Consider the following 15,372-nt stretch of genomic DNA (forward strand, 5'->3'; position numbering starts at 1 on the left):
GTTTTTAAATGAGAGTTTGATTGTTATATAATTATCTTTCAATTTAAATGCTTTTGAGTCACAATACTGTTGCAATTACTGTACAATTACAAAATTGCAACAGCTAACTCCACTAAGACAGACAGATAACAGACACTAAGCTATAATACACAGCAGGTTTAGACAAACAGTGTACGTGTTTTAAATTAAGTTCTGGAGATGCAGTGTGTCAACATGTATAATGTACACAAAGCTCCATTCGCAAGTTGCACAATGTGAACTTCATGCAGAAATGACAGATTACCAGTGCTGGGAATCTTGAGGGCACTGACTAATTGGAGATGAGTTTGTCACACGGCAGCAGAGGGCTGACACCAATTGTCTTAGCACATTCATTCTGCAAAAATCAAACAAAAAAGATAAGTCAGATGAATTGCAAAGGAATTTCCTTTACAACAATAGCTGGATATTTTAGGAAATATGTTTATTTGCTTTTTGCCGATTTAGAGGGCAAGACTGAAAGCACTCTCACAACTGTACAGTGAATAGGAAGCTACGGCCGGCAGCCAGTTAGCTTAGTTTAGCATAAGAACTGGAAAGAAGGGGAGACAACTGGGCTCACTCTGTCACTGCTCACTAATCCAGTAATTACTGATTTTGTGACAAGTTGTGGTTTTACAGGAGGTTGTGTACCATACAATTTCTTGGCAAAGTGTAGTCAACCTCTTAAAATCTTGGCCAAACAGTAATTTCCTCATCATTGTTATTGAAGTTGTGCGCCTGTTTTAAAACTTGGTTTGTGTATAGAACATTTGTTTTGAAATACATTTTTCCAAATATTCAGACTATGACCACTTATTTCTTTTGTGCTGTTCTTACCATATAGTTGACCACACTGATGTGGTAGGGGATCCCGCCCAGTTCCTCACACTTCTTTATGTTCATGCTCTCTGGGTCTCCAGCCGCCATAACAGGAGCGTCAGGGTCAGCCTACAAAAAAAAAATGGTTAGAACAACAATACAATGAAACTCAAAACAATTAACTTACATGCTTTGTCTTATTTTCTTTTCAAATTACAAGACTGAGAAATTGCAATCACTGGACATCATCTACATATTGTCTCCCCTGATGAGTCTGCAGTAAATATCAACATTGTATCAGTGGGGTCTGCTCACAGGGTCCAGCCCTCTCTGGATGGACAGCAGGTCTGACATCCTCTCACTGAACCCGGGGGCAAAGTTCTCTGGGTTAACTGCCACAAAACACTGGCCCTGAAAACACAAACAAAACAGGTGATGGGCCCAGTGGAAACAGGAAGGTCAGCTGTCAAAGACTGTTTCAACATTTAAAACTTGTTGAACTCTCAGTAGAAATCAGCTCCTATGGTTTATTTTTATGCTGTTTTTGAGTGAGAACTGTTTTCACCAACTTTGTTTCTAACCAGCTGATCACCACTGTATTGTAAACCAAGCTTTCCTGTGCATTACTCAAGAACAGTACGTTATCGTCAGCGTTATTAAATTACCCCACTGCTGGGCAACAGTAAGCTGTTTGGGGTAGCTGCTCCATCACAAACCACAACAGTGGTTTAGACACAATAAGTGGCTGCTGGTCACATCCTATTAAACACATCTACATTACCAAACCATTTGCTTTTATTTTATCAGGTACCATTCAGTTTTCTTGAAAACCACCCTGATGGTTTCCAGGAGTCTGTAAAGCAACAGGGGTGATTTATACAGTATCAAGCTACCTTGGGGTCAGGTTTTAATTTTTTAATGGGGTCAGTATGTTCTTTTTAAAACATCACACAAGCCCACATAAATAAATAAATAAAAATGCTACCAGGTTGGCAACACGGTCTGTTAGTTTCCACATGCGGATATGTTTGCTGTACTGGGCACCAGCCAAGATACCAGAGAGCACCTCCACCAACATTCCCAGACCATAGCCTTTGTAGCCTCCTGAAAGCAACCGTGAAATAACATAAGTGAACTTCAGCTGTTTAATGGCATGAAGGGTAAAATGAAAAATTTGTCATAATATACAAATCTCCCACAAAAGTGGGACATTGATAATAACTAATCATCATGAACTATGAAAATGTGAAAGGCAGTGAAAAGAAGCATCTTTCTGACCTGTGGCTTCACCGCCACCAATGGGCATCAGTCCTCCTCCGCTCAGGACTCTCTTGGGGTCTGTTGTCAACTGTCCTTGAGCATCACAGCCCCAACCCTCAGGGATGGGGTCTCCACGCCGTTCACTGAGCTCCACCTGTACACATTAAATGAGAAGAAGACTTGAAATTTATAGGACAGCGGTCAGGAGGATTTTGCCTCTCCCATTGCAGCTAGTTTCAGAAAAGCTGATGGGACAGTTGCGGGCATATCCCTGTCTCAAATAATAGGATGTGTCTCATCCTTTTTCATCTGATAGGAATGCTAAATGCAATGTCATTACATGAATTCATTCAGAAGTTATGTGATTATGAGAAGCTATACCTGCAGCCCCCCAGCTTTGTTTTTAATTAATTACACTGAAAATGCATTCCTAACAACTTCAGATACAAGACAGACAAACAGTATTAAAAGTAAAACAGCCTGGGTCAAACTCCACTGGTGCAGGAAATGTCTCTTGAATACCAAAATGGTTGGAGCCTGAGAAAAAAGTGCTATTAGGATTTTATGCTTTAAAAGCAGTGGTCATTTTTGTAGCTAATTTGTCAAATTATGTTTACTGTTAATGAATGAAGACGTTCTGTTCTGTATTCAAGTCATCAGCAGCTTACCTTTCCAAGTGCTACTGCTGATGTGGCCATGTCCAGAACAAAGCTGTCGCCGTCTTGAGCAGGAGCTGCCACACTGAGGGGGTTGGTGCCCAAAGTGCACTACAAAGGTCACAGTGTTATAGTGTGGAAGACGTATTTACCAGTAAGATTGATGTTTAGATGTATAATCATTTATGATGTCTACATACATACTACTACTACTGTTCTTTGAATTCAACTATTAACACTAAATGCATTAATTGAGAATATTAATTGAGAATAATTAATATTCATACGTCTTTACCACGAGTAGGAACCACCAGTGGGGACGAGTTGGTCAATGAAATGCCCTGTTGGAGTCAAATTATTAAAATACATAGATGTAAAACCAGCTGGGAAAACAGCTGAAAGCTGTTAGAGTATTGGGAAAATTAAAGTGTTTTCATCTAATTGTCCACACACAATCACTCACAATCATGTTTTCCTTCAGAGCTTGCATTGCGTAGTATCCAGCAATACCAAAATGGTTGGAGCCTGAGAAAAAAGTGCTATTAGGATTTTATGGTTTAAAAGCAGTGGTCATTTTTGTAGGTAATTTGTCAAATTATGTTTACTGTTAGGCCGTGAGAGATTTTACTGCAGAAACCTCTTTAATCTGTATTTTGCCTTCTCTAAAGTTTCTCCTCTCCCAGATTTATGAGCCAAACACTCAACTAAAATTTAATCAGGAACAATGATCCCTTTATGATCTCAAGGCTTTTTCAAGAAAAATCTGTTTATTCCACAAATGAACCTTGGCTCAATCAAAATGGACCATGGCCTTTCAAAGTTTTACTTCTAAAGCTTTAATCATCAATCTCCACCCCCCCAAAAAATGGGAGCGGGGTGGGGACTCAGGGGCTCACCATGTGCCACCACCCAGCCAGTGCCCACTTCTTTGGCCTTCTTTATAGCTAGATTCATACAGAAGTTTCCCACCACAGGACCCAGGAGGTTCTTCCCATCCACCAGTGCCGTGGCTGCACTCTCTTTCTCCACCACTGGCTCACCAGATGTTTCACAGATTCCTGTCTGGATGTCCTTTACATACATGTCTGTTGAAAAACAGAAAACACAAAGAATACCCATGTCTATAGATAATGGTCAATGGGTTGAAGGCTATGTACAAAAATATATAAGTGGCTAAGCAGAGAATCTAGTTTTCCATGTTTACACCTAAAATTTCACAATACTTCATCAGTTTCACTTCTTCAAATCAGTGTTTGGTAGCATATAGTCTAAGCAAAGAAATAAGATTGAGCCTAATAGACAAAATACAAAACAAACAAAAAACATATGAAAGCATCAGGGGAACTACTCACAGTATTACCACCACCACCACCACACTATTAAATTAAGCATGCAGATAAAGTGACACATTTCCAGTGCATCACTGACCCATCCTGTTGAGCCCATGGCTGTAGTGGCCCCTGAGGTCGCCTTCCACCAGTACCAGGGCCAGGCTGTGGGCGTGGTGCGGCTTGGTGCCCACAGCTGTCATACACCTTTCAATGAAGCTCTGCACCTCCACCTGCTTAATCAGACATCTGCAGAGAGGAAATGTTTAATCAGAAACCTCTTTAAGTATAGCACAGATGCTTATAATCAAATTAATGTTGTGTGGTTTGGAAATAAGTTCATGCGCTGCTCTGTTTCTGGAGTTCAGCAGTGCATTCAAAGGTAAAATTTTATTAATGAGTATAATAGCTTATACTACCACTGCCAGTGTTTGCCAACAGATTAGAGTTTTGCCAGTATTTTGGATGGTTTTCTGGTTCTCCTTCAAATGTTGGCGTCAGGAACAGAACAGAACAGTGACTCTGACCTTTGGTCCAAAGGTAAATAAAGCCAACTGCAAAGCTGATCAGTTATGTCCTAAACCAAAGTCCTGTGTGGGTAAACCCTTTGTTGCCCCACATTTTGTCAGGTTTGACACCATAGACAGTCTCATTGTAATTCAAAGTTTGCAAAGCCCATCTTTGCAACGGGGTGGCACAACCTGCAGCCATGTAGATAATATAGGTCACAGCAGTAAAGCTCTGCTGGTATTAGTTAAAATGTTATTGAAACTCAGCAGAAAACTGCTGATAACCACTGTAAACAAAATGGCAACCTTTTTGTTGACTTTACAAGTCATTGCTGAACTCACAGAACATCACGTATTAGATGGGAAAAATTGTTAGTGCATAGAGCATCGCACTACACACAGTGGTGTCACTGACTGCGGTTCTAGGTCACAGTTTAAGTACAGCACATTAAAACAAATTAAATCAAAATTATAATACTGATTATTTTGCCTTAGATTCTAACATACAACTTTTCAGGGAGAAAAAAAGTCAGTATTGTTTTTGCAATGTCTGTTTTTTTACAGTTTCAAAACTTGGCTAGTAGTTTTACTTTGTGTCCAGTTTTTATGTCAAACTAAGCTAACCAGCTGCTGGTTTCAGCTTACAGATGCCCTACAGATGAGCATCAGCAAGAAAGGAATAAACTTTCCCAAAATGTTATTTCTTTCAAGTATTTATCCATAGCTCTAGAATGGTGACAGAAGAAAGGACTCTTTTAGTACAGTGTTGAGCCACCACGTGCCACCATGCACCTTGGCATTGACTCTACAAGTCTCTGAACTCTACTGGAGGGATGAACACCATTTGTCCAAAACATATTCCCTGATTTGGTGTTTTGGTGATGGTGGTGGAGAGAGCTGTCTACCAAAACACTTCAAAAGCTCCCACAGGTGTCAGATACAAAGATCATTTAGAACCACGCAGCAAAAAACTCTGATGAACAGATAGTTCTCCAAAGTAGCGGTCTGATGATGCACATTATTCCCTTTTAATACTTCTCAAGATCCTTTACTTCCTTTAATTGCTGAAAACCACACACTGGTTTTTGATCTATATTCAGCTGAAACAGGAGAAACACATCCACCACCTTGTAGCATTCATTACCAAAATTGGAAAAAATTTTAGAGAGAAATGTAATTACTTTTGCCTGAGCAATGGTTGAGTTTCCATTAATATGGAAATGACAAAGCAAAATAGGCCTAAAAGAACCTCAGTGTTGTAGCCTTATTTATATTATAAAGAAAGGGTTTGTCAGTAGACTGTCATACATTAACTAACTCTATCATCTTGTAGCTGAAAACAACACTGGTCCTCACCTGCTCATGTTGACTGTACTTGATGTTCCCACAGCTGGATGGTGTGTTTCTCTCTGCTGTGGTTCTGAGGACCTGCAGTTATCGATGATCAACGATGACTCCAACGACTTCCAGGTGTCCTGTCTGCCTGTTTCTCTGTGATGGAGGAGAAGCTGTCACACAGACCTTCTCTGGCATCGAGGGGCTCCGGGCCTTATGTAAACTTTATATTTGCTTCAGTGTTTGACATGACAGGTCGTCTACCTTTGGCGAGGACATGTTGTGGTTACTAATGCTGTTGGCTTTTATTAGGCTACTATACATATTATACCAAAAGATAATACCTCTTGACAAAATGATCACCGAAACAGTCACAGGGATAAAGGACACCACTCCCATCCTTTTGTGTGTGGTTTTCTTGTTGTTTGTTGTTAGCAATTTTACTTTCCTTTCCTCATTTTCTAATTTATTTCCTGAAATCTTTAAGTGTGTATCATTTATTTATCAAATCTGGAAATTTCATTCAATGTGAAAAACAAAAACTCTTCAGAATTTAGTTTTTTAGGAGTCAAACTGAAAATGATTTGTATGTTTTGTAACTGCTTTTAGAATTTGACAGTTTTTGACCTTTACTATTCATTCCACCTGTGATGACAGATGGCTTGTTGCCATTATAACAGATAACAACAAATATAACCTGATCTTCACTGTTAAAAATATTTACACAAATATTTTTTGAGGGAGTGAGAATTTTATAATTACTATAATAATATAATACCTCATAATATTTGCTTATTTCCAGAAGACCTTTCTAAAATAATTCCCACACAGACACAGTTTAGTTGTGCAATTGATATCTTCTTGTGTCGATTTGCTGCCTATGTGACTGTTCACCACCAATTCTGGAACATGTTTTTAAAAAAGGATATGTGAGAGCATTTTACCAAGACACAATTTCAGGTTCAAGAGTGGGTATGAGATTAAATTCAGTGATTATTTAGAAATAAGAATTACGTTAGATTAAGATTAGAAAATGGAATTTCTGCTAGAAGTCAGTCCAGACTCAAGCACATTCAAATCCCTGAAATGTGGATTGGGATTATTTATTTTATTATGAGTATTGCATAGTGCTTAGTTTGACTTTTACCAGCTGCTGAGTGAGTGAGAAGCTTCTCAGTTAATGTTGTGAAGAGGGCTAACGTTAAAGTTAGATGTTTGTTAACTAGTACAAAGGTTTTATATGTGTCCTTCTCGCTTCTCTAGCCCTCTGTTGTTAATACGCCCTCTGTCTGCACTGCTGGCTCCTAGCCTGTAATTCCCCACAGCTCTGACATCTGTAAGCATTTCTCATTGACCACAGGAGAAAAAATAGAAAGCTGGAAGCTAGAGGCTGTGATTTGGGTGCATATAAATAAAGTTAGAAGCAAAGAGAGGCTGCTAATATGTTGTGAGGCCAGAGGATGGGAGGCCAGGAGGAGTGGGACACTCACGAGAAGCAGGAGGACAAACCAAGCCTCTTAGGAATTTTCTGTATGATATCCAGATTAGATTGTGAAATGTTTCTTAACCCTAACTCCTCAAATTAAAGAAAAACAAAAGCAGTTCTGTCCATTGCAGAACTGCTTTTGCAGTGCAGTCACTTCCTGCCATATAGTGTTTAGGTGAAACATTACCTTAACTGCATTGTAATGAATTATTATTTGCAGCATGACATTCATCTATGATGATGAGCCTAAAGGCAGGACCATGTAGCCCATGTAGTGTGGCAGGTGTTTAGCATATTTAGAAAAAATATCCATCAACAAAAAGTCAATGTAAAATGACAAGTATTCCCCACAACCTCAGAGTGAGAGCAGATTGAGTGGAAATGAGCCATCTTGTCCCGCTGCAGGCCTTTACATTGCTACTGACTCTGCCTGGGCGGTCCTGCACATTTATACAGTTTCCTAAAAAAAGGGTATTCTGGTTATAGTTAGTACAGCAACAGGCTCACAGCTGGGATGAAAACAGCCACGCCTTGTCTATTCCCTCACCCCAGAATCAAAGCTATGAAGCCCAAAATGATCACTTTAAAGTTGGGTGTAGGTGCAGCAGTGGAACCACAAGAGCCATGTGAATCAACATCACTTGGTCCCCTGTGTTCATTAGCTGAGAGGCGATCCCAAAAAGACCAGGTAACTGTTAGCAGAGTTTTGTAAAGTTATGTAAAAGCTTTATGTGAAGGAAAAAATTAAGGCTTTGATTTGTTTTTCAATGAAATACTGAATTAACAGTATGTGTTTTATTTAAGACCATGGCAGTAAGATGATGTAAAATCAAAATACTTAAAATACTAATAAAAATACATGAATATTGACAAAAAAATAGATGTATGCTCAACAGTAATAACATTTTAAAGAGTGACAAAAGACAAAAAAATAAATGACTATCAGTGGGAGGTGAATGTTGCTTGTCCTTTCTAAAGTGGCTTCTCTTTGCATCGCTCCTACTTTGGCTCCACCGTCCTTTGTTCTCTCGTCTCTTTCTATGCTGACTAGGGGTAACTTCAGCTGCCATCCAAGTTTCCATTCAACATAAATACAATAAATAACAACAAAAATGACCCACAGATAGCTGCTTGCTCATTTCTCAACCTGCTGGCCTTTTTTAACTCCAGTCATTCCCCTGTTTTCTATTTTAGGCTTCTTCAGTCTTTGATCAACTTCACACTGCAACTGACCATTTCTAGGAGACTGGCAGGTGTAAACATCTTCTAATACTGGCATCACATTAAGGATTCAATATGCTTTTTTTTTTTTTTTTTTTTACCACTGTATGAATTCTGAGAAATGTCAGACCATGCATAATGATCTGCTGTATTTCCTTTACTTAATCTGTGACTCTCAGACACTGGTCAAATATTAGTCTTGTACTGGCCTAATATTTGATTCAAGCATTTATATTGCATTCCTAAGAGGACAATCCAAGCTTACTAAGACAAGACTTACTTTTCCTTCTCACCAATTAGGATTATTTTAATGCTGTCCAGCTTTCAGGATGTCCGGTATGGGTCCTGACTTCCATGTAGAAAAGGAACCGTAAGATATTTATTACTTATACTGGCTAAAAATCTTAGGAGCTATACAGTAAACCCTCATTGGTTGAATAAAATCTCTCCTGGCAGCTGAGTTGAGACTGATCTGTTTGTTTTTTTATTATTATTATTATTATTATTATTATTATTCTGTCTCTCTTTTTGCCCCATCTACCAGCTGAACAGTCTCATGAAGTTTTGGAAGCCATCCTCTCCGAAGAAGTCATAGGAGCCCTTGGACGAGCCCAGGTGGACCAGCAGGAGGACAAGCAGGACGATGGCCAGAAGTGGAATAAGCAGGTTCCAGCCAGCTGCCAGGATGTTGTACCACTTGGCCTTGTCTGAACACTCCTGAGCTAGCTGCAGGTTGCCCTGAGTCTTCTGGTCCCTGGCCTACACACACACAGACACATACACACATTATTATTTGCATCCACAGAATTTGTTTTAACTGATACAGGAAAGATGAGTTTCAAAATAAAGGCATTTGTCTGCACTTGTGGCTCAGCTAAGCATTTTCAGACATAAAGAGCAAAAGTGATTAAGTGTTTACACCCATGGATACTGTAAACAGTTAGGAGGGCAAACAAAGGCATTCTGTCATGTTTACTGTCAGTTCATCACAGCTTGTCCCACAGCTTCCAATTTTTTCACACAGAGTGCAGATTTGAAGTTATTCAAGGCCAGAATGATATGAAGTGTCTCTTTCTAGCACTCTCTAATTTCCCATGAGTACTTGCCCATTAGGAAGATGCCATTTATGCCATTTTTAACTCCACAGACAAGCAGCCGGTCCCGGCCTTTAATTTGAGTGCTAAGTCAATACACGGTCTGTGTTTTAGAGCTACTCCCTATGCAGACAGAAAAAAAAGACTTAAATAAAGGGTATGTGCACCCTTTGTGGTGAGCTTTTCAGAAACCATTTAAGCCAGGTAGTCTTAGAGTTTGTCCTGTTCTGCTTTGCACAAGGCGTTTTCAAAGATCTTTGGTCGTGTTATAGTGCGAAAAATTTCGTTTAGGTTTACACTTCTGCTTCTGGACAGCCCCATTCCTGTGGTAACACCAACTTTCTACTGTGTGACCCATCTGACCAGGGACAATAGATTAGATTAGATTTAACTTTATTGTCATTACCCATGTAGTACAAGTACAAGGCAATGAAATGCAGTTTAGCATTGTGGTGGTCCACAACAAGCATCTAACCAGAAGAAGACAATAACAGGTCTCTACAACATCTAAAATATATTGCTTTTCCCCTAAACAGAACTTTTCCTAGCAGAGCATTTAGTCTTTTAGTCTGGCACTTTAAATTCAGCCATGGCAAATTGTTCTTGACTGGCTACGTTTTATTTCCCAATGTGGCATCTGCCACAATATTTCCACTGTTTTAAAAATTTCCTTGTAAACGTGATTCATTGTTGCATCATAGACTGCACCAGACTCACACTATTACAATCTAATATTATATTGCTTACTGTTAAATAATTAACAAAATTGTTTGTCTCTCACAAAGTAAGCTCCATTTTTTCTATTTTTGGTGGGATAAAAAACAAAAATAGTTAGGACATCAGCTAATAAACTGTTTTATTAACCAGAGGGTTAGGTCCTTGTGCTATTTGGATCCTTCTGTGAATCACCTCAGCTGTGATCATCCTCCCATCACTGCTTGGACATCTTATGTCAAACAATCAGTGCAGTCACTTCTTGACTTCTTCCCTTTGACACATCAGTTAATCTCCTAGGTTTCCTGATGTTGTTGAAAATTGCCCGAATTTACAAATAAAGGCTAGCACAAAAGAAAAACAGAACACATCACGCTCACCTTGATGGAGTAGATGAGAGCCATGAAACCCAGGCAGCAGAAGTTAACGTACAAGGTGTTGCACAGCGACCAGATTAGATAGTCCCGAGGAGCACTCTTGCCAGTGTTGCCCATGTTCACCACGGTGGAATCAGCTGGCTTACGTGCAGACTTGCAGTTGGTGTGTGGGGTGCAGTCAGACGGGAAGTTGTATGAATGGTTGTCCATGGCTACTATTAGTCAAGTATCCCTGGCCTTGGGTGAACAGCTGGCTTTGTGAACTAGCTAGCCTTCCAAATGCTTGTACAGGGTCCTGCTGTGGATAGTGCCCCCCTGCCCTCTCCTGTGTGAGAGGCTTATAAAGGCCCATGAAGAGGGAGGTGAGAGGGAGATGACTTGTGGGCAGGGTCCTTTAATAGACTGTAGGTCTATCATTATGTGGTCAGGCCTAAGAGAGTCTGAAATAGAGCTACAGACAGACAGACAGACAGACAAAAATCTCTATGGAAGAGAAGACAGAAAAGGAGCGAGCAAATAAAGTCATGTGAGCAGCACAAAGTCACAGGTTGCGAAGGACAGTGGAGGCAGGGATGTGCTGTTTAAAAGCCTGAAGATGATGATGAGGAGTTCATCCTAAGTGTCAGCCGCCTTGAGGAAAGAATTTGTCATGTGGTCTTGAAGGGAACTGTGTGGGTGCAAGAAGGTCACACATTCATGAAATATATTACAACTCCATTAAGTGTAGATGTCCACAGTTACAAGATCTAAAATGAAAATTCTGGTGAGAAATGATCCAGCTTGAACATGTTTTAGATTACAATATCTTTGGATTTGGAATGTTGAAGTTGTGTAGTAAAAAATAAATGAAATATTGACTATGCAGTAGAGATGACAAATGTTTGAAAGCATCAAGTTTACAAACCAGTTATTTTGCTAAAAAGTTTTCTTTTACAGAGCAGGATTGGTTCATTATTGTATTTTAAGTACTTGACATTCACACAGATTGGAGTTTCCAAGTACAACCATGGGTTGCTGTTAATGCCCAATGCAGAAAAGTTGTGTTTAGTGCCTTGTGAGAGAGGACAATAGACATTATTATTACACATTTCCCCAGTCAGTGACCTGGGCATGATGTGAATATTTGTTGTGTTCTTTATAATTCATCATGGGATTTGATGCGGCATAATGGGATGGCTCTCATAGGTGTGGGAGAGTTTTTTAAAAATACATATAAAATGTTTTAAAACATAAGCAAATAACTAAACAATCATCTAAAATTTACAATGAGCATTGGTACTTTGTATTTGGGACATTCAAACTTTGAAATTTGGGACAACATTGCCCTCTGCTGGCAGTATACAAAATTTTTACATTTTGGCTGACAGCACATTCACCATCAGTGATCCTATGGCTGATGTGCATCATTAATGTTATGTTAAACACAATACACACTCAGTTGCCAATAGTCATGCACACAATTTTACCTTAATGAAGGTATATGTTGTATGTATAGGTCATATGTACAGATAGTATAGTTACACTCGTATTAATGTTACACAAAATGCGAAAAAAAAAAGCCTAGCAGAGGATGGTTTCGATCCATCGACCTCTGGGTTATGGGCCCAGCACGCTTCCGCTGCGCCACTCTGCTGTAGATTTAACCCATCACACATCTACTTAAAGGTTATCTAGGCTGTATTTCTCTGAGGTTACCCAGATACATTTTATAGAAGGAGTGCTTATGTGTAACATTAGCTAAAATTAACTTTGATTTCCGTTATCTAATTTAGGTAATGTAAGTCCTACCGCAAGCTAACGACAAGTGTTACAGGTTACAATCAAGCACGTAACGTTCCAACATGGACCGAACAAGTGTACTACGTGCAGTAGCTTGGCTTTTTGTAATGATATTCATTCGTGGACGCTGCCTAGTTTGTTGCAGAGCCTAAGACGTGAAAGACGTTTCCATCAAAAACAATTCGGAACGTTAACGGTATACCACAAAACTTAGTTTGAGCTCGGAAAGGAACCTGGAGATATTTCACCTGTGTATTAAACCAGCTGATAAAGACTGGGAGTGCCAACTGGTGAGTTATGCTAATCTAAATTTAAGTATCTGTTTAGGTTCCAGCCCTCTCGACCAACTGGCTACAAGCTGATGAATGGATATATTGTGGCGCTCCACTGGTTCGGATGAGTGGAGCTGGTCTGACCCTATCCTATACTGGGACATCTAACTATCCAGCTGTGTGCTGGCACCTAGACTGACAAGGAGGAGAACACCTCTCCGTCTTTTCTTGGCTTTATTCAGGCATACAAAACCAGGAAAGAAAAGGGCTGCAAAACGCAGCACTGTGTGCTCACTGGAAAAAGTAACAAAACAGAACATTACAGGTCTCTTCCCGAACTTCACCATCGCCCGCCAACAGAACCAACACAGCACGCCCACCTGTCATCCCTCTTATACCCTCCCGCACCTGTTCCTCCCCCCATCCCACATTAGCCAGAACAGCGCGGCATTTCACAGAAAACAGCGGTAACCAGCAAGTCCATTATCCGGACATTACGGCTGCACCCATTTAACACAGAACAGAACATAAACATAAGCGGCTGGTCAGGGCCGCCACAATTTGAAATGAACTATATCAATGGAAAAACTGTACAACATTATTTTGTCTCAGGTTAGTTAACGTCCTGCCGGTTCTGTGTGGCTGCTTAATGGAAATGCTGTCTCTGGAGTGAGATGCACATTCTGTTTCGTATAGGCTTCGCCCTCTTAGAGGCCATGCGCATGCGCGAGGGATAAACCCAATAGCGACAGCTCTTAGAGGGCTACGCCTATAATCAGAAGCTTTGGTTACCGTACGTAATCAAATTAATCAATCAAATACTTTGTCAGCTGTGTGCTGTTGTAATAGTTTCCTTTTCTTCTTTATTGATAAGACCTAGGTTTTCAGTTGAAACTTACTATTTCTGTTTTCCAAAATAGATATCAAAGAGGCTAATTTAAAAAGACCTTAACATATATAAGAAATGAAAGAAGACTGCAGGACTGCCTTATGCTTTATTGTGCCATATGCTTTAAAAACATCAGTTTGAGAAGTGGTTAATGCTTTATATAGTCGTGTCTCTGCTTACATTCTTTTTTTTATACAGATGATGCCATTATACTTCTTAAGGAGATATTATATATCACAAGGGTAGTGGTGGGAAACTAAATATTATACCTATTACAAGGGCAAAGGTTCCAAAACACAGACACATTACTGCTAAAATAAGGATGAGTTTATATTTAATAGTCTTAAATTTACTAGACATTAACATGAAATAATGCACCTTTTTTTTCAGCCTTTTTTTATCCACAGTTAATTCACGTAAGCCTATAGAAAAAGTGAAACAGAACTTCAGACTTGAAGAAAATGTTTGGAAATGTTTGCATTATAGAAAGATTTGGATGGGATGCATGTTTCTATATCTGACAAATGATGTAAGCATTCAGGAAGCATTCCTGTGTGACGTGCCAGACGCCGTTTTCTGACAGCATGGTGCAGCCTGTATCCTGGATGGATCTGTCTGGTTGACCTTCTGCCCATTTGGTAAAGGTCAGAGGTCGGTTTTTCATATCCACCTCAAAATTCCCCTCTGCTTTTTTATTGCTGACATTGATCCATTGATAAAGGTTCTTAAACACTTGAGTCAGGATGTTGTTTGTTTTTTCATATCCACCTCGAAATTCCCCTCAGCTTTTTTATTGTTGACATTGATCCAGATATTTTTGTAAACGTCCCCACACACTTGAGTTAGTACATTGTTCTCCTCCTCGTTCTGGGGCAAAGCCAGCTCTAAGCCGTGCTGGGAGCAAAACTCGGTGGCCCTGGAGAAAGAGTCTCTCTCCTTGTAGGACACAAAGTATTTCTGGCCAACTTTCCAGACAAAATCATAGTTTATGGCTGAAAAAGAGGAGACAGTGTGTAGAAAGTCATGAATATAAGCAAGTGAATTGTGCTGTTACAAATGCTAAATTTCTTTCTCATTCAAGTCTCCTGCCTCTCAAGTTCTCTTTTGTTTTTCTTGTGACAGTTAAATGTCAGACACTCTTCTAACAGTCCTGCAAGTACTTATTAATCATTTAATTATTAAATGCTGGATTGTCCCTTCCAAAAGTAATTATGCTGTATGTAAGTACATACATAAAATTTTGTCCTTGTCTAGATTAGACTGATATTCTAGTATGACACCAGTGTTTCCTGTGGGGGTCCAGGGCTGATGTGAGGCACATGGAAACACATTTGATAGATGGAATTCTATCTGTTGTGTGAAAAACACACTCCATCTGAATTGGCCTTAACTGCACCTGTGTATGTGGTGTTTTTTTTTTTTTTTTTTTGCCATAACGTTTTGTTTTGCTAGGAAATGTGTAAGCTAATGCCGCGTTCACGTTACAATGGGAAAGAAAAGTAGGATTAGTGCGTTTCACAAGTAGCACTGATATTGTAAATGTAGGGCTGCTATTAATGTCTGTCCAGCACAATTTGTTGGATCCATAGTGACGTCTTTGTCCCCCCCCCCC

The 15,372-nt window shown here is 39.6% G+C and overlaps 3 protein-coding genes and 1 non-coding gene across 4 annotated transcripts in view; all 4 read right to left on the reverse strand.

Annotated features, from left to right (window-relative positions):
- Positions 1-310: 310 nt before the first annotated feature.
- Positions 311-6,003, reverse strand: LOC109972411 (uncharacterized oxidoreductase YjmC-like). The gene is made up of 11 exons (XM_020621240.1): positions 5,950-6,003; positions 4,185-4,333; positions 3,653-3,841; positions 3,220-3,281; positions 3,044-3,097; positions 2,769-2,867; positions 2,119-2,254; positions 1,826-1,944; positions 1,156-1,251; positions 859-969; positions 311-376 (listed from the first exon to the last, which is right to left on the reverse strand). Exons 1-11 carry the CDS (start codon positions 5,955-5,957, stop codon positions 311-313), a joined length of 1,089 nt encoding a protein of 362 aa, XP_020476896.1. The 5' UTR covers positions 5,958-6,003.
- A 3,169-nt stretch (positions 6,004-9,172) lies between these two features.
- LOC109973124 (interferon-induced transmembrane protein 5-like) lies at positions 9,173-11,117 on the reverse strand. The gene is made up of 2 exons (XM_020622478.1): positions 10,824-11,117; positions 9,173-9,394 (listed from the first exon to the last, which is right to left on the reverse strand). The coding sequence occupies exons 1-2, from the start codon at positions 11,028-11,030 to the stop codon at positions 9,173-9,175; spliced, it is 429 nt and encodes a 142-aa protein (XP_020478134.1). The 5' UTR covers positions 11,031-11,117.
- Positions 11,118-12,381: 1,264 nt separating this feature from the next.
- trnam-cau (transfer RNA methionine (anticodon CAU)) lies at positions 12,382-12,453 on the reverse strand. Its single transcript has one exon. It is a non-coding gene; the product is annotated as a tRNA-Met (tRNA).
- A 1,368-nt stretch (positions 12,454-13,821) lies between these two features.
- Positions 13,822-15,372, reverse strand: part of LOC109972518 (mannose-binding protein C-like) — an 8,829-nt gene continuing 7,278 nt past the window's right edge. Inside the window, exon 6 of the mRNA XM_020621436.1 lies at positions 13,822-14,277. Coding sequence (XP_020477092.1) covers positions 14,272-14,277 — 6 coding nt within the window. The 3' untranslated portion in view covers positions 13,822-14,271. The remainder of the gene's footprint in view (positions 14,278-15,372) is intronic.

Source organism: Monopterus albus, unplaced genomic scaffold, assembly GCF_001952655.1.
Source record: "Monopterus albus unplaced genomic scaffold, M_albus_1.0 scaffold7.1, whole genome shotgun sequence".
NCBI lineage: Eukaryota > Metazoa > Chordata > Actinopteri > Synbranchiformes > Synbranchidae > Monopterus > Monopterus albus.